Source organism: Motacilla alba, chromosome 1, assembly GCF_015832195.1.
Source record: "Motacilla alba alba isolate MOTALB_02 chromosome 1, Motacilla_alba_V1.0_pri, whole genome shotgun sequence".
NCBI classification, from domain to species: domain Eukaryota; kingdom Metazoa; phylum Chordata; class Aves; order Passeriformes; family Motacillidae; genus Motacilla; species Motacilla alba.
In genome coordinates, this window is record NC_052016.1 from 104628444 (window position 1) to 104653534 (window position 25091).

At 37.5% G+C, this 25091-nt stretch overlaps 1 protein-coding gene across 3 annotated transcripts in view; it reads left to right on the top strand.

Annotated features, from left to right (window-relative positions):
• The window catches only part of WWC3 (WWC family member 3), a 101012-nt gene that overhangs the window by 46095 nt on the left and 29826 nt on the right, over positions 1 to 25091 (top strand). For all 3 annotated transcript variants that reach the window (XM_038156689.1, XM_038156707.1, XM_038156697.1), the window contains exons 4-8: positions 933 to 1009; positions 3144 to 3223; positions 9406 to 9535; positions 14859 to 15008; positions 17036 to 17109. In XM_038156689.1, the coding sequence (XP_038012617.1) occupies positions 933 to 1009; positions 3144 to 3223; positions 9406 to 9535; positions 14859 to 15008; positions 17036 to 17109 (511 nt within the window). The remainder of the gene's footprint in view (positions 1 to 932; positions 1010 to 3143; positions 3224 to 9405; positions 9536 to 14858; positions 15009 to 17035; positions 17110 to 25091) is intronic.

The window sequence follows — 25091 nt, forward strand, 5'->3', positions numbered from 1 at the left end:
GGTGAGCTCAGCGGCTGTGGGTTGGCAGGGAGGTGCCCATGCAGCAGTTTTGTGACTCAGTTGTGATCAGCACTGTTTAAAAAAAAAAAAAATCCATAGAAAATTCTGGATTTAGAGAATTAGTCCAGGCATGACTACTCATTTTGGCAAGTTCCTGCACGCTTGACATGACCTTGGCATTGCAGTATTCTTTAAAGAGTTGAAAGGCCCAGTGCAGCCCCAGACATGGATATGGGTTTCAGTGCAGCAGCCTTCAGCTCTGCAAAAGGATGGAAGGTCTGACAGCACAACCCCATCCATTCACATACCAGGCATTTTTCAGTGGGCCAGTGCTGCCTTGAATGGCTCGCTCCATAAATCATGGCTGCTCTTGCCCCATCTATCCTCTAGACCTTTACTTCATCTGTGTAGACTTTAGCTTGTAATGCCACAGCTTGAAATCATTGCCTGACTGTAGACACTCTGTGTTAAGAGCTCACTTGCCAGGGTTGGTTTGTATTTCAGTTCTCTACACTGTTGCTTTAGAAGGCAGCTTCTCTCCCTAGCTGATCTAATTTTGTTCTGACAATATTTTTTAACTTTAGTCTCTATCACTCTGTTAATTCAGTGTACCTAGGAAGCAACTAGTAATTATTAATATTACACAAATTACTTGCTTCAGTAGATGCCATCATCCTGTGACAGAAGCTAATTGCTTTTAGGAAATATTCAGTGCTGCTATGTGCAATTTCTGGTGGTGTTCAGGATGAAAAGAAAGTTTCAGTTGGATCAAATGGAAATCTTAAGTTGTACTTCAGCAGAGGATAATTTTAGAACCTAATGACTTGTAAGAAAGAGAATTAATGAAATGGTTTATCAAACAGTGCCACATCTTAACAACTGTATTAAAGAAGGGGGGGAAAAAAGTAAAATGCTGTTTTCCATCTGTTTAGCATTCTCTGGATTTTCAGCTAATACCAAGTATGACCCATATCAGATTAAAGCAGAAATAGCCAGCCGTCGTGACAGAGTGAGTAATTTTTTTTCATTTTGTAAAAATATGAATTAGGCGTGGGGAAGGGAGGGAGGAAGGGTCTGTTTTACTTTAGCATTTACACTGAGCGTTGCATGCATTTATCGAAATATGGTATTGAAAAGTGCTTTTTTATTCTTACCCATTGCTCTGTTAAAACAGCTCTGTATTAACTGCATTTTGATGACTTGAGAAGTAATGCTTTTTCCTTGTTACAAATGCAAACATTTTGGTCACAAATGTCAGAGGCAAGCTCAGCCAGGCTTTCAGAAATTGCTTTCTCTCTACAAACTGCCACAAGTAGTAAATGCTCTGCAGCCAGATTCTTTCTGTTCAAACCCACTGTCTTCATACCATTTACTCCAGGTTCTGCTGGGCTGCAGGTTTAGCCACTTACTTGGAAATCTCTTCACAATTCAGTATATTGGCCAAATCGGATTTTCAGTATATTGGCCAGATAGGGTTTTTCAGCTGATTGACTAGAGCTCTTTTATGAGGAGAGGGAAGTTCAAGTATTCTGACAATGATAGGCAGTTCTGTAACAAAAATGTTCCTTATTTATGTATTTAAAAAAAAAAAGAAAGTCATGGTTTTGATAAATAAGTATTTTAAAAAATGCTTGTCCTTGCAGGATAGTGTTCTGTTTTTGTTGTAGTGACCAGTTTTCACATGAGTGCCTCTGAAAATAAATCCCATTCACCACCCTTCAAAGGCATTTATTCTATCTGTATATATTTATTACACACTGACTAGTGTTTGCTTGTTTCACATACTCTAAATGTCAGCGTATTCTAAACAAGAAAACAAGCCTTATTTATTTATTTAAGTAATATTTGAAGAAGATGAACAAGGTTTTCAATTATGACTATTTTCCGCCCTTCCTCCTTAAACAAAATGACCTGGGATACATAGGATATTATGTTCAAGTGACTGTGTGTGTAGTCATGGAGTTGTTTCAGGAAATAGAATGAAATAAGCACTACAAACGTTTTGTGTACAGGATATTAGTGATGCATTTTCTCATTTTACTTTTGGTGAGTGTTAAAGGAGCTGGTGAGGGTGCAGTGCTTAGGGGCTTGTGAATTTTGATGAAAGGGAGAGAGCTGTGCAGGATGGTGGGACTCTGACAGTCCTGGTTTGCATCCTGGTACTGGTGCAAAGCTCCTTGCTCTTGGAATAGAGCTGAAAAAAAGATCAGTTTTTTTATTCTCTTTTTTTAAAAATCTGTTTTGTAATGATTTTGTCATTTACTGATGTACATGTGAAAATCAAGAGCGCTCTGGGTAAATTCTAGCAAATATGCTGAGTTTGGTAGCTTCAGAAGAGAGAGCTTTTTTGCTTCCATCCCTGCCCCTCTTGGGCTCACAGTTCAGTCTTAGCCTCACTACCACATACTGAAACACCATTCCCCTCATTTGTCTGCTGTCCCTTGCATTCTCCTCTCCCTGTTGCCTTCAGTTATCTGTCAGCTTTGGAGAGCAAGAAGCTTTTCCTTTGCAGATCATGCTTGGCTCTTGCATGGTCTGCACAACCTACTCAGGTAACTGTTTCCATAAAACCACAAGAGCAGGTTTTTGGAGACATCTTTGCTATGTCACTTTCATTAGTTGGATCAAGATAATTGACAAGGGGCTTGAGAGGGCAGGATAATATGAAAATAACTGTGGAAAGCCAAGCTGCCAATTCTGGGAGAGAGACCAGTTCTGCTGCCAGTAATTTTGTTTTCCTGGATTGAGAAATGAGCAGCATTGAATGTTTCATCTCTTTTAAAGTTGACTAAAGAACTGAAGACAGTGGAGAGATGTCTTTGCTACAAAGGGAGAAGAAAATATATATGGGTTGAAACTTGCTAGCTGTTAGCATAAGCTGTTGCAGAAAGAAACCTTGTAGAATAGATCAGGAAATTAATGCTTTGAAAGCTGAATGTTTTGACTGCTTTTTGATTGGGCCTTACAATATTTAAGAAAGTCTTTTGTTGTTTTAATACACAATTTTAAAGCAAAAAAAGGGAAGAGAAATTATCACTTCCAGTTCTTTAAAGTAGCTTAAGATTTTATATTTAAAAATAATTATTTTTATTGTGGAAATTACTGTTACTTATTTTTACTTTTAATTATTTTGTATTATTCAGCTTTCTAGGCTGAAACGAGAGTTGGCACAGATGAAGCAGGAGTTGCAATATAAAGAAAAAGGAGTGGAAACTCTGCAAGAGTAAGTTAAGAGTTCATGGGAGGATCTTTTTTGGGGGGTTGGGTTTATTTTAAATTGCCTTTGAATGAAATTCATAGAAAAGTGTTGTCAAAAATAAAACATTAAAGGCTTTGCTTCAGACTTCCTGCTTTGATAGTGATGCAGGGTGAGAACAATGTGAAAGGATAGAGGAAGAGTTAAACAAAATTGGTTGGAGTTGTGATTTTGTAGGTTCACATGCAAGAATAGCTTTATAGGCCATCTTCTTTAACTTTTCCTCAAGATATCGCCAAACTGGAATTAGATTTTTAAAAATATTTCCCAAATACTTTCTGGAGATACCTACTGCCTGGAGCACAGCCCAAAGCACCATGCTGTTGAGTAGTTTCCCCATGGCAGTACCAAGGCTTTCTGGCTGGGCACAGAACTTTTCCTAGAGGGAGTTTTGTACGCCACAATGCTGCTTCTCCCTGTTACCTGATGGTCAGGCCATCTCATTCTGCACTGTATGGCTGATTTGTGCTTGTACTGTAAACCTAGTGGTTTGTCAGACCTTGGATTGTGTTGCATGCCTGCATGTAAAAGTGACTCCCTGCCTCCTCCCAGTAAGGAAAAGAAGCTCAGGGCAATTTGCCACTGCTCCCAGGGCAGTTAGGCAGCCCCGCTCTGTTTCCTGCGTGCACAGTGGTGTCAAAGGTTGTGGAATGTTGTGGTGACCCTCTCCCTGCCACTCTTCCTGCAGGCCAGCTGATGGGAAGGGAACTGCGTGACTTCCATCTGTGTGTGCTTAGTCACCTGCACACATAGCTCATACATGGGATGCCCAGTGGGATAGGGAGAGAGGTTGCCAGGCCATGAAAAAGATGGCAGGTAAACACAGGTTGTTGTGACTTCCAGATTCCTTCAGCAAGGCCAGTGGCTAGACCAAGAGCTTGAACAGCACTTGGATCTGCTTTGGATATGTGGCTGTACATTTAGAAACGTTGGCCTTTTTTCCAGCATGCATGTGAACATACAGCCTAATGCAGGAGCTTCCTGAAAATGTTATAACTGTTGCATGTCTAATGGATTTTGCAACATAAGTGCAGCAGCTGCAGAAATATTTTGAAGCTTTGGATTTATTGTGTTGGTGCTGCAAATCATGGGCATTCACTTCAGGAATTCTGATGAAATTCCAGGGATCCTGGAGCAGTTAGGGTACTTATTTTCCAATTTTGATTGGTACTACAATAACAAAACAAATTAAAGGAAGACTCTCAGATTTAACTTTTAAAAAAGAAGTAGTAATTCAGGCACTTAATATTTTTGGTGTGTTTGGTTTGGTTTTTTAAGAACAAAATTTTATATTTTTTTAAAACAAGGCTTGTTTGCTTTATAATGCATTTAGAAAGTTTCATAGAAGCAAACTTGTTCAACCAAAATACCAAAATTCTTAATTGGCAGATACAGTATAATAATTTACAGGCATAAATGTATTTTTATTGAAGCATTTAGAGGTGGTTGGAATTGGTAATGTATGATATTAACTGAAAATTAGTAAAATAAAGCACTCAAAATATTTACAGTTTCAATATACTAAGTAGTACTTTAAATATAGTCAACGTATCAGTATGGGAGTGTAGATATGTAAACAGTAACAGAACAAAAGCAATTTTGTCTTATGATTCTTAATCATATTTTCTTAGAGTAAGAATTGCTATTCCATTTCTTCTTTTTTATTTTGTTTTCCTTCTCTTGGTTATTGGGTTATTTTAAGGATATAGGTTCAATTATTTTATAAAAGGACTAACCACTTGACTAGGAGGATGAAAGTATTTGAAGACCATTTGAAACTCAGGATTGTTTTAATTAGTATAATTCATTTAAGATAGTCCAGTAAAGTAGTGCAGCTTTTTGAAAAATAAAGTCTGCAAATGATTAAGAATACAAATGTTAGTCTTGGATTATAGCCCAAGTCAAGTTGCCCATTTCCAGGATGGGGATATTGGAGAGACATTCAAGAGAGGAATTATTTGAAAGCATATCTGATGATCAGTGGTCACTCCAATCATTGGTTTAGAAGTTCAGGCATGACACCTCAGTGCTTCGGTGCTGCTCATTGCTGCTGTTGCTGCGGTCGCCCTCTGTCCCCTTGATGCGCTGGGTGGCACATGTTGTGCTTGCTGGAGCTGGGAAGACCTTTTGCCTGTGAGTTACCTGGAGCTGTGCACTGCTCTCTGCAGTGACTTCTTCACTTGTGAAAGAGACTTGTGGTTTTGTTTTTGTTTCATGCTTTTAAGTGGTTTTTTTATTTGCCCTTCTGGTGAGATACATGCGGGTTTTTTTGGGAGTATTTTGCTTCTAGGAGGAAGTGAGCCAATTTGGAGAGTACTTAAACTAACAGCTGAAGAGAGAAGCTTCTCTCACCTCCTTGTGTAGTCAGTAGACAAATTAGCCTGAAAGCCTAACTGTGCTCCAGCCTATCCCTGTGCAGTCTCTCCCCTACCTCCTGTGTTTGTTGGGAGAGAAGGGTCACTCAAGTCAAGTACCAAGGCTGAAGTAGTTTAGTTTTTCTATATCCTCAAAGTAAGTATATTGTCTAAAAAGAATTTCATTGCTCCTTCTTTAAAACAAAAATGCTGGTTTTGTTTTTTTTTTCTCTGTTCCCCCGCTACCCCACGTCCCCTTCTCCTTTAAAGTTTATTGCATTTCAGACATTTCCCACTTCCGTTACGTTTTCTAAAGTTTTGGTCTGCGTCATTCTTCTTTCCTTCTTGTGCTAAGTCAAATCTTCAAGTAACTGCCAAACTGCAAATGGCATGCATCCTGTTCAGGTTTTTTAAAGGCATGTACATCACTTTATTTCAAGTGTAAGCCAAGAGCAACATTAGGAGCCATCAAACTTGGGGCTTTACATCTGGCTGAATGTTTGCTTTGAAACTGTCACCAAAATGGCATCATGTGCAGATATTGGAACTTGCTGCCAGGTGACTCTCTGTGCAGCCTTGCTTGGTATAGCTCTCAGAGAAGAGACAGCTTTTATGGAGGGGGCAGTTGGGTTGCTCAGTATTTCCATCATTTTCTGTTGCTGTCTGATTCAAATGCCTTTGTTAAATGCAAATCTCTTACATTGACATTTTCCATGTACAGTGTCTGCCTTGGACTGTGTTTTGTTTTCTGTTCTTTTTAATTTTAGTAAAATGGCTTAACCATCTTTGAGGAGTATGAAAAGAAAACAAAACCACAGAATTACTATAGAAGTGGGGTTTTATGAGTGGAGATACAATTGAGGGAGATTTCGATACCTCTACAACTTCAATACTGTCAGAATTCCAATATTCATAGAGCTGCAGCTTTATATCAGGACTGTACTTTCTACAGTTTCATCTAAATTTGGTAATGTTGTGTATGATAACCTTTGGACATGGATTTGTGTTTGCCCAGAGTTTGTAGACTTTGTAGAGCTCACTGTTCAAAGCCTGCCAAGATCCCCCCCCTGCAGGATGGTGCACCTTGGCCTCCACCACCTTTGCCCCAAGGTGCATCTGATCCTGTCACAGTCCAAACTTACAGGGTTAAACATGAGCCTTTTCTGGAACAAATTCCTTCCTCCGGCCTGGCAGCAGGGACTGAGAAGGAGGAGCAGTTCCTTCTCCCCTGTGTTTTCAGTGACCCTACTGCTCCCCGGCAGGAATTTTGGAGGAAGAAGTCATTTAGCAACAAAGGAAATGAAAGCTTGGCCAGTTGGCCAGGAGAGCAGAGTGAATGCTGTGAGAAGTTGGGAGTGACAAGGAATTAGGACTGGCAAAACAATTTGTAGCTACAGATTAATTTAGAGGTTAGGAGATCTGACAAAAACTTTAAAATTTGGTTTTTAAAGCACAGGCTCAGGTACAGGCCTGTGCTGTGGTGGAAGAAAATAGAGGAACATGGAATCTGCCCTATAGGACTGAAACAATGACAAAACATTAATAGTCTGTGTATCCTAGAAACATCTTCATATCTTTACAGTCTTGTATGTTAGTTGAATATCCTTGCTATCCATACAAAGGTCTGATCGATATTTTTAACATGCTATTTTCCATTAATAAAATGGAAGACTCCTATTAACTCTATGGCTTTCAGAAATAGATCTTTCTAAAAAAAAGGAAAAGAATTAATAGACAATAAATAACAGGTAATTTTGTAAACTACTTTAGTCAGTTTGGGTTGCCAGCAATACTGATTTAAGCCTAAATATTTTTGGCAGTAGGAACTTCTCCGATTCTTTTCTTAAACAAATACCAGTTCATAAGCTGGGCTCCAAAGTGGCATCCAGGAACATGAATATGTGGATAACTGGGCAGAAATCTGGTTGAAATTAAATAATTTCCTTTTCCTGAAATGCCACCTTAGTTCTGGCAAACAGTATAATGAGCAGTTGTGTAGAAGGCATTTTCATCTCTAATATTTGAATATAGCTATTAACATTACAGTTACCTTCATATAAAAATGTGTTATCTTTTTAACATGACTTTTAGTGAATTGGATTAGTTGTTTTATCCTGGCTTTATCTGCTCAGGATTTTAATAAAAATTAAACTCAAGGAAACATTTTGAAAGCAAAAACAAATAAACCCCCAGCTTTAATAGGCATGACATTTAAGTCCTTTCTTGTTCTTGAACCACTGTTCATAAAAGATTATATGTTTTCTTATGTCACTTGGGGAAATTTGTGTTCAAAGAAAAATCTTGAAATTAAAGCTTATTTTGTGTTGTCTCCAAAAAGAGTAACTGTCATAAAAAAGCCAAATAAATTAAAACTGTAGAAATCAATCTGTTTTTTCCCTAAATATTGTGAGCTACGTAATAAAGCCACAGGATTTTCATTTACTGCTTTTGATTTTTCATTTTAAAGTTTAATTTTAAAACAAGTAATTGGATGTAAGGGGAATTGTAAGAGGAATTACACTGCTTGTATTTTAAAAGGCAGAACATGCTGAGAGACTTTTATTGACACTCTTAGTTTAATGTAATAGCTATTGTGAAACTTATTAGTTAGTCTCAATATTTTAAATAGACCTTCAGTATTCTTCTTCTGTATGTATAGCATACCCTATCCTAGTGCATCTTTTTGTAGATTGATGTCCCTTGTCATGAGCGATGTGTGTTTTTATCTTTAATTCTGTTAACCTGACGTACCTTTTCCTGAAGCTATTTATTCTTAGCAGTGGCCCAAAGACCTTTACACTTACCACATTTTCTCTATATACATTCTTTTCATGCTAGATTAACAGGAGAGTTTAGTTGTCCATATTTTAACAGGAAGTTTACATGATTTTCAATAGTTGCTGTAAATAACTTGTTAAAACTCTGTAGCCATTTGTTGTAAATCCAAGACCAAATAGTTCTTCTGCTAAGTTCACTATAGTCTCTTGTCTTATTTTTATCACAAATCAAAGCAAATTATCAAGATGATACACTGGACTAGTCTTCTGCATCCTGATATGTTGTCCTTTGGTATTGGGAAATGTTGGAAAAAAGGTTGAAAAACTCAGCCAGTGGATGTTCCACTTGAGGGATTTTAATATGTCAAGATGGAAACATTTGTGTTACTTCAGTCTTATGTCATAACGTGTGCTCTTGCTTCTTGCTTAAAGGTGTAAAATCTTCTGGGATGTTCCTATATCATGGTTTTCAGTGCAGAATGATCATGTCTTATAGCTGTCTTATGGAAAAGATAGTCAAAGAGCTCAATAATGGCAGGATAGCATTTGCTATAAATTTTAGGCATTAAAAATTTCTTCCTGAGAAAATGAAATGCCTTTGTTAGAAACTTCTAAAGCAGGATCAAGTAGATGCCCTGGAAGAGATACTGCAATATGTGATGCTGCATGAGAAATATGACAGCTAGACTGCTCAGCCTTTTGAATTATAACCATCTAGGTTAGTTTTAGGTTCATTTTGCTTTTGGTGCATGAAATCGCCCACAGACGTTGCTCATAAGTAAGCTCTGCATTAGGATATTAAACCCAGGAAATTTGTTGCTTCTGCAGAACCTGGGTAGATAATTGCTTTGCTTTGTCTTTAGAGTGGTCTTGGCACCGAGTGCTGTGTTAATTCCAAGTAGAGTATCATTTTATTCCTGGAAATGAAGTGGTACATGAGTAAACAAGAGGTCTTAAAAAGTCCACGTGCTTTTTAATGATGTGAAAATTCCTAAATTTGTCCTAATATTTTCAACAGGATTGATCGTAAGATGTCAAATGCTCATACAAATTACAGACTGGATGAAGCACAAGCTATAATGAGTGAACTTCGAACCATCAAGAAAGCTATATGCACAGGTGAAAAAGAAAGGCAGGACCTTATGCAGGTAAAAAATATGATACTAAATAGCAGTAACCTACCTCTTTTTTCTTGCTTGGGATTGCATTGGGTTTACCAAGTTTAAGTCAGAAAGTAGGATGGCCTACACTGATTTTTCTGTTTGATAATTACCAATAGCAAGCAGTTCAAAAAAGGTAAGTAGTCATTGTCTATACTGCAAGCACAAGACTTCATATGCATTTGATATTTTTGTCTTAAGTTTAATTTAGCTCAGTGTTGCACTGACTATAGCTTTCTATTGTTGCTATGTTGATAGTTGCTATGTAGTAATTACATGCTGTTAAGAAAAAGCCTTTGTGATTAGTGGTAGTTGTTTATAATTTTATTCTATGTCTCTTTACATTACCTATAATGAAGTAGGATTGACAGTTCATGTGCTAAAATGTTTATCCTTGTATCAACCATGTTTTTCCCTTTGTATGTATTTCCCCAAACTGGATCTCTGTCACTGTCACTCTTTTTGCCCCAAGCTCTAAAGTTTGTGAGTATATCAAGGCTCTTGTTAGTTTCAAAATGTTCTCAGAAAATGAACAAATAATATGAACAAATCCAATGTATATGCAAACATGAAATTGATGAATTAGAGCATGAGGATTGGGGGGAGATACAAACCTGAGTAGTGGAACTTTTGAATGGATTCTGTGCCCTGCCTCAAGCTCTCAGTTGTGTGTGTGTTATTAATGTGATAGGAGCTTGATCAAAGAGCCATGACCCTCTGCCACCAAGGGACTCCACTACAGACTTGCCTAAATATGCTGCATATACAGAGAGGTGGTAAGGACAGTTCTCTTCACGCAGTCTTCAAACGTTTGTTTGGAAGAAGGCATCTTTGTTACCTAAAGTTGTGGGACCATACTAAGTTATCATTGCCATGCAAACATTTTCTTTCCGTTTTCTCTGAAGTAGTGTTTTTCAGGTTTTTTTTTTCTTTTTTAGTTGTTAAATGATATGGGAAGTTTATAATCTACATATAATGAATTTCCATAGTTATGCAATTATTAAGCCTCCAGTATATTACACAAAGATCATCTGATGGACCACAGATTCTTGTTCAAGTAGACCGAACACTGAAGTCACTATGAAAAGTTTGTAGTTTGTGCCTTGGCAACTTTTAACATACTTGTTATTTTGGGCTGGCCGAGTTTTAAAGTGATTCTCAGTCTTCCATGTGCCTAGCTAGCAAGAAGTGATTAGAAGGGCAGTTCTTCATGGATGCAGTAACACACATTTTAAGGAACTAGCTGTTAATATAAGGACTTATGTGTGAGATCTTGGAGCAGCTTAACTACTGGCCTTGTTTTTAATTCCCCAGTAGATTTTTTTAACCTCTTTTTCTTATATTTTCAGTCGTCAGTGGCAGTAAATCCAGCTGTAAACATTGAGATGCTCTGAAAATCATATTTGGTAAAGCAACTTTAAATATGCTTGCAGTTTCTTTAAATAGTGTTGTGGGAGTTAGAACTCTTGGATCAAGGATTGGGCAGTGCTGGCAGGACCAGAATGTAGAGGTTCACAAGACAAAAGCAAAAATGAAAAGTGTTTCATCCTTCTTCATGGCTCTGTGTGATACACAGGAATTGTGAGTCTAGGAAGTATCTTGTTTTAATTAATGACAATCTTTTGTGATGGAATCCAATAATACAACATTAGAGTATATGAAGTCCAGGAGAATGTAGAAAACAGTTGTTCCACACAAGTGTAGCTTACAATTCCATTTCTTCATATTTTGTTACAAGGCTATACAGAAGTAAATGCCAATGTTTACAAGGTCTATCATTGTAAAAATGGTGTATTTTTGCCAGCTTGCTGGGCTCTGCAAAAATATCCAGCTTTCTTTTTAAATTTTGACCAAAAAAATTACTTTTGGTGTCACCAAAGTAATCTGTGCTATGCCTTTTAATAACTATTTGAAGATTATTGTAGTAGATTTAGTTAGCTTTGTTAAATAAGTGCAAGTCTATTTTAAATATCTTCCTAATAAATTCAGAATTCAGTTTTTATTTTGCTATTAATGTTGAAAGCACTGCATTTTAAAGATATTCTTGTTCAGAAAAACTTTTCTTAGGAAATCTTTTTTATTTTGAAATAATTAGATGATTTAGAAGTATAGTGTAAAAACTATGGGGTTTTATTTTAGAGAAAGGTAACAGACCATTTCTTACTACTTGTAAGCAACAAAACTAAACATAGTAAAGTGACTCAATCTTGTGTAGGTGCTTGGAAAATTGTAGCTGTTGTAGAAGTATGATAATTGGTTTGGTTGTGTGGGTGAGAGTGGTCAGATTTAAACTGGATGCTGTGATTAAAAATAAAGCAAAATATGCTCAGTCTGTATATGCTTTTAAAATGTCTTCCTTGGAGAGCAGTGGACTTTGGTTTCTGTGGGGTTTTTATTTCTTCTTTTTTCTTTTCACTTCGTTACCAGATAAATTGGCTAAATAGGTTAGATAGGAAGTGCACTGAAATTGTGCAGACTGCTCCCAAATCAGATGGCAACAGATAATGGTGAAATGACAGTGCTCATTTCTTTCTTTTTGGGTAAGTCTGGGCTGGTGTACCTAGAACTTCACATTAACAGTAGGCTAATTCAGCAGTTTCCGTGGGATTGCCATAAACAATCCTTAAACTCGAGATGAAAGATGGATTCCTCTGTGTAGCTGGGGAGGAAGTTACTCCTACTGTTTATAATAATTATAAATTGTTTCTATCTAAAAACGTGCTAAATTGGGTTGTAATTTTCCACGTTAGGTGTGCTGGTGCCTGTTTTCACTCATCTAACTAGGACTTAATGCATTTAAGCTTGCCCTAGGGCATTGTCATCTGTGCATGTAGATGTAAGTTAAGGTGATGCTGCTTGGTGATTGCCACCTGTCAAATGCTTTCTCATATTTAAATAGGGGCCAGGATTCAGCAACTGTGCTTGGGTAGGAAGCCTGGCCAGCAGCCAAGTAGCCCTTCATTACCTGCCTGGGAGAATGCTAGAGGGCATCAGGAGCGTACCAGAAGTTCATTAAGTAGTTGAAATACAGGCAAAAATTTAGATTTAAGTTCTGGCATCAGGGCCTGTGGTATTGCACATACCTGTAACATAATATGTGTTAGCCAAAGATGACAGATGGAACATAACTTACTAGGAGAAACCTCAGGCTTTCTGAGTCCTGAGTTTTTGTTGGTGCAACTGTTGATGCATCAATTTTGTTGATGGCTATGCTTTACTGGGAAGAAGCCATGATCTGAAGTTATTATTTCCATGTTACAAACCCATTAGGAATCCCTCTTGATCCTCCATACAGCAGGAGTCTTAACAGGACTGGATGATTTCCAGTGAGTTTTGAAGAAGAGTTAGACAGGAGTCTACAGTTTTCATAAAGTAAAAGTTGTGGAGTTTTTTCCCATGTTGTGGAGCAGTTCCTTTCGCAAGGATAAAGGGACGCTAGCTAGGGATCTCTTGGCAATGTAACTTGAAATTGAATTTACAGTTTCAGGATGAGAAGAAAATATGGTTTTTGTCCTTCATACTAAAATGGCTCAGTTCAGTTGGGAGGTAGCAGAAGAATTGGCTTTTTTGTTGGACCCAAGACAAGTTAAGCAAGTAGTGGTAGCCTTGTCATACTTCCAGCATGTCTGGCATTGCTCTGTGCTGTCCTCTCTCCTTGCCAATGCTTCTTGTGAAATCCCAGCCCCTCTCAGACCTGTTGAGAGCAGGCAGAGACTGAAGAGGAAGCAGCACAAGCTGTCCCATACGTGGCATGAACCATGTGCCATTCCCTAATGGGAGGGAAACAGAGTGTGTGATTTGCAGGGCTGTCAGGGAGGAACACAGGCCCCCACTCTTGCTCACTCATCCTGTACCAGGCTGGGTGTTCTCCCTATTTTTCATCTCTGTGGGAGGCTGGCCTGAGGGAAGGACTGGTATATGAGAGCAAAGGGAATGGACCATGTATGATGGAAATGGAGGCCATCAGGAAAAGCTGCTTTTTCTGGCTAGTTTCAGGCCTGCTACAGTTCCATAGTCCTGGATGCTTCCTAGGCTCTGAGACCAGATGCCTTCGTCTTCAGCATGGCCTTGCTCTTCTCGTCAGTAGCAAACAGTTGCTATTACACAGGTTCATTTCTGGACTCTACTAATCTAATTGATGTAAGAAAAAGCAGCATTGCTGTATTACTCTTTTTAAACTACACTTTGAAGACTGAGAAATCTTCTGATAATTGGATATGGACAGTAACCTCGGCTTGTTGCAAATCACCAGTAGTCAGATCCACTGAAATTCATGAGGACCAGCCTTTTCCCAGTGCAGTGCTTCAGGATTGTCCCTGATTCTGTAATTCAGACACTAGAGTAAGCAGTTTTAGTAAGTTTTTTATATGTATTGTTTGAACCAAACTTTTTAAATGTGTTATGGTTTATAAATTACTACAGATCTTCAAATTTCTGATAATTTTTTCGCCCCACATTTTTAGATTTTTCCTGTAAAGGATAGGTGAGAGGACAGAATGTTTTTCATTTTTGTGTGATGTGTAATGCTTAGGATCTCTGTCATAAATGACAGCTGGTGATTTTGTTACTAATACTACATTATCTGTAATTTTTGAACAAGAAAGAATGCACTATGAGGAAGTAAAAGTGATACTAACAATTTTGTTCTTTTAAAGATTTTTAAGCGCCTGTCAACCAAGGTTATATTGTCAAAAAAATTGTTATTTTGTGAGATTCTGTCATATTCCCCTTTCCCCTCGAAGACTGATGTTTCTGCTTTACTCTGGCAGTTTGTGTCATTGTCTAGACATTTCAGCGATGTCCCTTGCTTAACCCAAAGTGTAAAATATCTCTTAACTATGTGAACCCTGGCTAAGAGAGCACAGGGATGATATCAGCTGTCATAAAAGTGCAATCAATACAAGGTATTCATCAAGTTGGATGAGATAACAGTAGTGACTAAGGAATGTAACCTGTGCAGAAGATGGCAAAAGGGCAGGTGAATCACATTTGTCTTCCCTATCAGCTAATGTGAAGTTGACAGCTGCTAGATTTAAAGAGCTGCAAGCCATAAAGAAGATAAAACATTCACAGATCTAAAACAAATAATATAAAGTCTGCTTACTGTTACATGCATCTTTTAAAAGGAGAGGTTTATTCCAAAGCAAACCTTTTGCATGCTGGTGACACAACAATGAATTTTACTTTCTGTAAATAGCTCTCTATAGGCAGGCTACCAGTCTTTTTAAACAAATTAATTTTTTTCCCTGTTATTAAAAAGTATTATGAGAAATTTTTTTTCTAATATTTAAAAATATGTCTTCTCCTTTAGAGCCTGGCCAAATTAACAGATGGATTCAGGAATAGCTGTTGTATTGCAGATTCCCTGCAGGATCTCCAGCACAATTCTAGTTCACTCAGTGACTCCTGTTTACCTCAACAACACTGTGATGCTTGTTCTCAGACTGACATCACTGGAGAGGTATGTGAGTGTTCCTATGTGAAACATTTGCTGTACAAAATTAGCTGCTTTTGAACTACAGCAATATAGTGCTATTTACTCTTTTAATTGAAGAGGTGTTGGCTGGTGCAGAAGGAAGCATTACTAAAGCATTCCTGGTGGTGAGGGAGTTGCATTTGCTTGTTATTTCCACTGTGTACAAGCTATGGGCTTGGGGGTTCTGCTGCTGTAGCACGGCAGAAGGATGCAGGGACATGCTATAGGGCAGTGACAGGTAAAGTCAGCTCCTGGACTCAGCCAACCCAGCAGAGCACTGACTGCATTACCACTTTGGTGACTGCAGGTTCGTCTTGGAGTAACAGCTCTTGCTTAGGTGTCCACGGACCTCTTCATATTCCCAGCTCTGAATTACTGATAGTTGTAATAAGGCAGGAAGGAAGAAAATTCTTTAGCCAGCTTCAAGTTGCAGTAGAGACATGATTTTGCATGAGATGTTAGCATTGTGGTAGTAGTAATAGCTGTGTATTTTTTTAGACTTTATTTTTTGTATCTTGTTTTTATCATGCTCATATTCATTGTTCATATGTATTGAAGATGTGTAGTAGATCTTTGCTCCCTTCCTCTGTCTAAGACAAGGAAACTATTTTTTGTTCTCAAAGTATTTTTCTTAATCAACAAAACTTACAATGTAGTCTGGTACACCTTTGTGATTAAATATGCCTTTAAATATGATATTTGAGGAGAACATGCTAGGATGCCTTGGAAATTGGTCCATCTGAATGAAATTTTGTGCTCCAAATAATAGTAAGTAAAAATTCAGCTTGCACTATGGCAACCCAGTAATAAAACATACGCCTCTTTGGATGACTGACAGCAAAGCAAGAAGGCAACTTGTTTGTAGTTTGATAGTATGGTAGTTTAGATGTTTCTTTACATTTGGTTAGAAATCATCTCATTGTTGGCTTTACCATCCCGTTTCTCATCTGTTATAATCCTCCTTCACTGCTGGCTAGTTCTCAGATTGGATGTCTCCAGAAGGTCCCTACAGAAGAGGAGATCTTGTTTTTGAGAAAACTAAGCTAATGCTCAGCTGTCTTTCAGGGTGTTAGGTAAATGATGTCTTCAGGGTGTCATTTTGCAGATGGGTGGTGGTAGGGATTATTGAATTCTGGAACAAATTACCGAAAGGACCACAGGAGCATTTTCCCATTTGCAGTACACAATCCAAGACAAGCACATTGAGGAAATCATGTTTATCAGGTATAGGCTTTTTGTAAGGGAAACAAAAATACATAATTACCCGAAACTTTTCATGGAACTATTGTTAGTGCCTTGTGAGTAGAAAAGAGGTGGGGTTTTTACCCATGGGATGATGGAAACAGAAAAAGCAGTGGCTAGAGGAGAACTCTGGAGGTGCAGCAATGCTCTTGTGTAGGAACTTAGGTTTTAACTATTAGACCATACACAAACTTCTGAGGAGGGAAGTGCTAAAGCCCTAAAATAGAAATTGCTGTAGAAACACTGTGCAGTAGGAGTTGCAACATAAATGCACATTCTACAACTGCTTCAAGGATCGGGTGGGGTTTTTTTTGGCACTAATGTTTAAAATGTACTAATGTTGTAGGTGCTGCATAACACATCACAGTACAGGGAGTGTAATCTGAATTGCTTCTAATACTCATAAAATAGCCATATAAATTAGCAGAATATTTCAATTGAAACACTCTTTGTCGTGTAGACTTGGATAAAGTTGAAAAGCTTTGACCATTTATCAATGATTCAATTTACTAACCCTTGATTTCCAGGTTAATAATTTATTATAAGGGTTTATTTATCTTCTCTGCTTTTAACAATAAATTAGTTTTGCATTTCTAAGGCATAAAATTGATTTTTTATTATGTTACTACTTAAAGCATAGAGATTTCTTTAGTGAGTCCAGTAAGGAAGACCAATATATCACTTTCATTATTGTGATGAGAGTGTTTTTAACTTGTTTCTTTCTTTCTTTCTTTCTTTTTTCTCCTCTGTGTGCTCTTCAACTCTGCAAGTTTGGGTTTGATGACAAAACAAGACTTGTAGACAAAGTAAGGCTGAACTGGCAATATGAAGAGGCCAAGAAAAGGTAATTAGAGATAAATGTATTGGGTTTTATATTTACTTTTGTGATTAAAGTTTTTAAAGTAGACAAGGACCCAGCCTCCTAGCTGAAATGTCTTTGGGAAGACTAATTTGCTCTCTATTGAGTAGTTCACAGATAATGAAAGTTTAGGTAAATATAAGACTTTATAATCAGATTATTATATTTGTTTGCAGAGATAAAGCTAAATGTCAGCCCTGTTCTGTACTTGTATAAACACAAAATTGTAGTGGTTCAATTAAACTGTTTTACGTTTTTTCACCCCCTTTCTCAAACCTAGATATAAACAGTCTTTAAACTTACACTTACCAGTTTGGTCTGTCAGGATGCCCAAAGCTTTGCATACCTGTGTCTTAAGCTCAGTGTACTGAAGCCAGGAGGAAGAAAGAATGCTGAACTTCCTGTGAGTTAAATGAAGATGTTCAGAGCTGAACAAAAGGATACATAAAAATAAATATTGAAATTGGGAAAAAAGTCTGATAAAAATGATAGAAAGTGTTATTTGAAATAGATTGATTTTTCATTAAATCCTTCAGTCTAAATGCTTATTGTAAGTTTTCTCTTGTGGAGGCCAGTCTTGCAGTGGTTTTTCATTTAGTTTACTGAAGTTTTAAAAGTGCTATCTACTTAAATATTTTAGTGGATCCTCATTGTTTTCAAACTGTTTGCCACAGGTGATTACTTGAAGTCAGTAAATTAATGCACTTACGATTATTTTGATTCGTGCTGGTAGAATATTCTTACTTAATGTGACTGACACTTAAAAGATTCAATGCAGTTAACTTCAAAAACCTTAGTTTTAAAATATGTATAAATAAGATTTCTTTTTCTTTTCAATGTATTCTATTCTACCAGTTTTTTACATCTCTCAGAACAAGAAATTGAAAAAGAAGTTAAATTCTTTTGCCTCTTTTTGTCATATCATGGTGACTTTTTCTTTGGGGGCATCTATAATGCTGTCACATGTCTTGGCAAGAATTGGAAGTACATAGGCAGTACACCATTTTGTTGTTCTTGGAAAATTTACTCACATTTGGACACAATACAGACTTCAAAAAATTAAGTTGGTACAAGCAAGTTAGGTAAACACAGCTAAATCTTCAGGATTTGTAACTTGAATGGAAGTCTGTGTTGTACATACTGTGTGTAAATACCAGTGACTATTACCTAATAAGGGTTAAATAATTGGGGGGAAAAAGGAACAAAACAAAAATGTGTCTGTGTCCTGTGTTTGCTCACAGGCTAACTTAGCACTTAATAGTCCAGTGATAATATAGCAACTTAGAGCTGACAGAAGAATGATAGAATTTAGTTTTATACTGTTCAGTTTAACAGAGCCACTGTGAAAATTGTATTAAAATGTTTTTAGTTCAGCTTTCTGACATAGCTTTTTTGCGTTTTTAAAAACAGTTTTCTTCTTGTTTGTTTATGACAGGGAAAAGTTGGAGTGGTGATTTTTTTGGAGGGGGTAAAGAGGTGTTGGGTTTTTATGGGTTAATTTTTTTTAGTAGCAAAGCATTTCTCAGCTGGAAATGCCGAACATTTGTTTCTGCATGGAATGCAGTATTTCTGAACATCAGAAGTGAGCTGGTGTTTGATCTTAATTAAGTGTAGAAAATCTGGGTAACTAACCTTCCAACTAGAGAATGGTGATTGCAGTAAGAGTAGTTTTGCTTTCCCAGGATAGCAGCTCTGACAATGGTCTGTTATTTAGCAAAAGCATGTTAGTTGCTTTAAAAGAGTAGCCTTATTCTGCCCAGTGTGTTGTACGGAAGTAATCAGCTTTCAGCTTTTGAGTGGAACTGCACAAAGCTCATTGCCCCTACCAGTTATCTCTGTGGTTGCATTCTTCATTTATCATGCATTCCTTCCCCTTAGCTTGCTGGCATTTCTGTAGGGCTTTTGTCTCTACTAAATATCTTTGTGTTCATTCTCCCTTGGCTGGTGAAATATCTACTGTTACTGCACAGTGTGGGTGACGGAATGTGCTGCGATGGATTAAATCTACAAAGTAGAAAATTAAAATGCTACAGTATGTCACAACTGTAAGGCATTACATTGTCACTGCTTGCTTGTCAAGTGGGTGTTGAAACATACAGCAAATAAGTACAACTGACAAACTTTTAATGGGAGACTTAAAATGCACTGTAGTAGAAAAGTATGTCCTTTCCCTGGAAGGAAAGCAGGAAAAAAGCTCCACAAACTGAAGGACAGAGTGCTGCATTTTAGTTGCTCTTGTGAATCTAGCCATATATTTTGCAGAATATTTACCTGATGTAAAGTCTTTAAAATATTCTCTGTATATGGAATATAAGCAAGGAAATGCAGGGATTTTTGAATGAACTGTCTTGAGAAATTCAGGAGATGGGACCCAGTGATTGCAGAAGAGCTGGCTTGCACTCCCAAAATATCCTTCCTCCCTTATAAAGGATAGTTTCATTTTAATTCCTCCTTCAAAAATCTCTCTGACTGCTGAATGGTTTGGCCTTTACATAAATTAAGACATTCACATAGCTTTTTTTCCCCTCCATCACTTTCCCACTGGAAGGAAGTTGGATGATTTGCAATTTAATTTTTCCCATGGGTATTTCAGATGTACACTGTGGGTTCTGACATTTCCAGCGCACTGGGGAAGAGATCCTCTCCCCTGTTTCTGATTCAGGCTGTTGGAGGAGTTTTGTAAATTCTGCTTTTTAACTCACCAATCATGCTGAAAGGAGGCTCAATCACTTTTCTTCCGCTCTGTACTCTTCCCCCTCTCCCATTATTTCTAAATAAACTGTACCTTATTTCCATGAAATTTCTCCTCTCAGATCTGCCAGTGTGGCCCTCCAGAGAAGAAGGAGGGGGGAGGGAGGACGGTCTTTTTGAACAGACAGCCCCAAGCTGCCTGGATAAATACTGTTTTTAGTTTCAGTTGCTATTTCAGTGAGACCACCTCTCATGAAAGCATTTGCACACTGGAAAATGTACCCCTCGAGCACTTTTCTGAATATACTGCTTCATAGCACGAGAAATCAAAAGCAAATTGTTTTTCTTTGATAACTCTTAAGTTGTGCAGTTCAGTAGAATGACTACATGAAGTATATTAGCAAATGTTCATGAAAGTCATTGCTGCAGTGCCTCATATCCCGTGAAGTGTGTTAATTGATAGATGAAAAATAATCCCTCCAATAAGAAGCAACAAAAGTTTTAGCTGTGGGGGTTTTTTTGGGGTTTTTTTGGGGGTTTGGTTTTTTTTTTTAATAGTCCAATCTCATGGTAGCTAACTTTAAAGAACTAATAATACATTCAAACATCTTCAACCAGCTTACCTAGTTTGGGTAGTATTTATTTGTATCTTCTGTGAACTTGAATTCAACGATGTTATTTTTCCATTCATTTCATACAGGCATGCAGTGGATGCCAAGAGATTTATATTAGCCTTGAAAAAACCTCTTCCTCAGATATGCTTAATATTTCTACATTTGTCTTTAAGGATGTTACTTCTTTCTGTTCCGTGTAGTTTGTTGCAAACTTGTCTCATTTTGAAAATTAAATTTCATTTTGGCCTTTAAAATCACTAGCATAAGCAGAAGTGTGTCAGTGCAATTTGTGCTTATAGTGACAAAGTACCTGTTGATTGGATATTGATAGCAACATTCCAGTACTAATACAATAACACAGTCAAGTACTTTCCTTTTGAAATTTATCTTGTATAGGCAGGTTTCAATGTTTAATTACCAAATCTCTAGTGAAATTCAGTGGATTTGTATGCTTTATTTTGCTGAATTAATCTGAAAATCTGATTTAAGGACGAAGTCATTTTTTTTGTAGCACATAAATACCTGGCTCATCCAAACCTAAATCTCCCAATGTTGGTTTTTAAACATAAAACATTTTCTTTGGGTTATAAAGGGAGCTTAGACATGCTTTTGAACTTCTTCAAAGTTTTGTACTATTTCACCTGTGCATTTGGGAAAACTTGCTTTTAGCAGATTTTTGCAATTTTCCTAAAGTCTGCAAAATGCCAGTGGACTCTAATGGTTTGATGAGTTTCTTAAGCCAATTTAAGACCTCATTGTTATTGAATGAATTGGGTTGTCAGGAAGGCTGGGTATTGTACAGAGCATACTCGTGTTGTCTGCCAAAGCTACAGTGGCACATACTTGCAGGAACAACCAAAATAGACACAGTGGAGAAATTTTGTGAGCATTTGGCCAAGTTCCCCAGCTTCTTGTTCTTTCCATTCCTTTCTTTGTCTTCCTCTAGTGTTTCCCTCTTTGGATATAAATCATAATCCACACTCAAGAGAGTCAGTAAATACCAGAAATTACCAAGTTCTTACACCCTTCATTATGTGTCTTCAGTCCCACAGCCACCTCCTTTGAGTATTGCATATGGGAGATATTCCCTGTTTCCTGAAGTGTCAGAGAACTGGGTCCAATTATAAGCCTAGGGAAAAGAGTAAGCAGGGCTGATTTATGTGATCATAGCCACTGTTTTCTTTCAAATAGGAACTAGAATATTTTCTTTATTTTATCCCCATTGGTCTTCTCATACCACAGGTAACAAAGGCCTCAGTTCTAGAGTGGTATGGTATGTCAGCCAAAGCCTATGCCTTTAAATGTAGAGGAGTATTATTGGGTTTCCTTTCTTCTCCTTGTAAAATTCAAACCATAGTAAGTTTGAAGAACAAGTGCCAGCTGTAGGATACCCATAATTTGTCCATTTTATGAGCATGAGTTAATACCTTTGAATTGGTTCAGAGTATTTCCTTCCCCAAGACACCTGTCTTGTTTGTAGTCTGAGTAAGAATCTAACATGGGGTAAATTGTAATTGTAAATCGCTCATCTCATAATGAGTGGTTTTTACTCACTTCTTATGCTTTATTTCATAAATATCCTCTTGAGCTCAGCAATATAACTTCATTAGTGCTGGGTTCAGATACCACCCTTGAAAGTGATTTTCTGGACATTAACAAAATCTTTAAGGTTCCCCAGGTATTTTCAGTGACAGAAGGGCCGCCCCATTTTGTCAGGGGGGGAGGGAGCTGTGTAGAGCTATAATGATTCAGACATGCTACTAAATTTAATTAAATTATGTCTAATTAAATTTTGGAAAGACATGCCTTTTTTCCCCCCATGATGTCGTTTGTATAGTAAACTAGTGACTCAACTGATTTCCATCTTCATGCTGTGTCTGCATTATCTTGAGTGAGACATCATTCTAGATACGTAGGTATGGCTATTTCAGGGCAAGTGTGCCATTTCAAGTCAGTGTTTGCTTAGGATCATACCAGGTTAAACCTTTGTCATCCTATCTGTGCCCCTCCCTTAACAGGAACTGTTATGTTCATCTCCATTTGAAATTTTTAAATACTGAATTAAGCACCAAGTTGGCCTGCCTACCTAGGGAACTAGTCATTTGATACCACCTACTCCAGTGAGGAATGCAAGCTCCCCAGCACTTGTTATGCAAGGATGGGAATGGGCAAAATGCCTGGAATGTTGATGGCTCAAAATTAACAGTTTTTTTCCACAGGAATATGTTAAATGGCTGGATCAGTAGGGACCTTAGTATCTGGCCTTAGGCCAGATAAAAGCACTCTTTTGCAGTCACTACAGTTAAAAAATAGTATCTTTAAAATACTTATTAGGAAGGAAAAATGTGTTTGAAAAACAGAGGCTTCATAAAAGATTCTAAATATTTTTTCCACTTTAGGTTGCAATCTATGTCAAGTCATTGATTTGAGTGGATGTTTTAAGGCTGGTTAATATATGAACTGAGTTTGACAACAGCCATTTTCTTCTAACAAAGCAGCAGTGAGAATAGCTGGTGTGGTATGGGCATATAGTCTGGCATAGGCAAGCATAGTGAAATGGTTTATTCATGTATTAATTGTGATTGGAAGAAAAATTTGGTTTTGAGGAGACAGATTGCAGTTATGGAACCTACTTAAGAGGACTTTTTTACTAAGTTCTGAGCATAACTAAACATGACTACTCCAGTTTTTTTTCGTAATTTTGGGTGAATGAGAGCATAAAAGGCTTAGAGGTGCCTTCTATCCAAGGAGATAAATATTAAAAAGTTTGTGAACAACTTACCATACAGAGGGATTACCCAGTGGAAAGCAAGCAACAAAATTGCCCCAAAACTTCAGTTCATATGTGGGAAATAGAGGTTGCAGAAAACTCGCTTATTGATGCTTCAGCAGATTCCTGCATTATATAGTGTTTTGTGCCTGCTTTTTCTTTGTGTAAAGGGGAAAGTGTAGAAACAAGAAGAGCTAGCTGAAAGAGCTAGCTAAGAGTATCAAGGGAATCAAAGTAAATACCTAATCAGATTTTGGAACTCTTCAGTGAAACAAACCTTGTCCACAGCAGTACTTTGCCTTCTTTAATAACACTATAATTAAGTTATTGTATGAGAACTTCCTACTTTCAAAGCATCACCATAACAGAAATTGAAGGGAAAAAACAAACTTTAAGCTGGAATGTCATACACAAAGGGAGTTACATGCTCTCAGCAAGCTCTAGAGTCTAAATTAAAACCTCTTGTATTTAGTGAAGGTGGTGTTTTACTCCACAGACAAGAGGAATCACTGATTTGCTAGCGCTGAAAGAGGGGGATCTCTTTCCTGATCATACTTCTCTCTTCCTTGTTGCCTTCATTAGTGTTCATTTGTACCTGTGGTCTGCTTCTTAACCAGCTCACCCTGCTATGTAAAAGTGAGCAGCAAAACAATTGAGGAAGGAAAGGGTCAGTCCTTCAGCTGTCTTTTGAAGAAACACAGAGACTTCAGATGAATCTCATCTTCTTTTGTCCACAAGCTGTGTAATAGCTTTATGAACACAATCAAATAGTCCAGGCTCGTATGATTCACACTCGCTTGCCAAGCTCTGATAACTCAGTTGTACCGGAATTGTGTGATTCTGTTGAAAGGATCTTGAGTCCTTATTTGTTTCATTTGGCACTGAACACCTGAAAATCAAGCTGTATGTGCTTCAGGAGTGTTTACTGAATATTTAACAGCAGAGCTGCCTGGGTAGGGGAGAGAAGGGATCCTGACCTTGCTTGCTCTTCCTGGCCCTGACATTTGGTCAGTGGGTGAGGTGCTCTTCAGGAAGCTGCATCTGGAATTCATGCACAGGAGCTGAAGCGAGAAAAATGTGGATTGTATGTATCGATCCACAATGGTGCCCTCAGTAACTATTGGCAGGAAGTTTATTAATGCAAGGACAAGGAAATGGTATTGAAGGGCTTGATAAAGTATTCTGCTTTAGGCGAGAATGTGACATAATACCCAATTTCTTTACTTGCTGAAATGAATTCTAAGGGGTGGGGGGGGAAATTGCAGTGAAATTCTTATTCATATCTGGATGCAGTCACTGCAAAATGACTTGACTTATAGTTGATTCCCTTCCCCCAATAATAAGATGGCCAAATACTTCTCAGATGTCAGTAGGAAATAAACCTTATTGCATGAGCTTTTGTTTTCAGATGGAGGAAGCATTGCCTATGTCAGGTTGATGCCTTTTCTTTTATTCATAACCATGTTATCACACTGTGAATCTTCTGTTTGTGTGGTATATGCCTTTACCTTGCTTTTTTGTTATTAATTTTATTTCTTACCAGATATTTTGGAAAAAGATTATTTTAATCAAAACCAATGAGCTATATCCCACTTTTATGGCTGGCTTGAAAATGCCTTTGTTTATTTATTTATTTATTTATTTTACTATGTGCCCTGTTTATTTCAAGGGTTGCAATCCTTTAGAGGTACTGACCTTTGTTTGAATGCTACCATTTCAAAGTGAAGATGAAACTGAGGTGTAAACTGCAGAAATGTTGTACAGTTCTTGAGTTTTCAAGTGTTCAAAAATCAGAAAGCTAGGTTTTCTCTTACCTCTAATTTTAGCTGTTAAATTCTAAAGTGTCTAAATTGTCATTGCAGGACAAACATAAATACCTAACAATAAGTGTT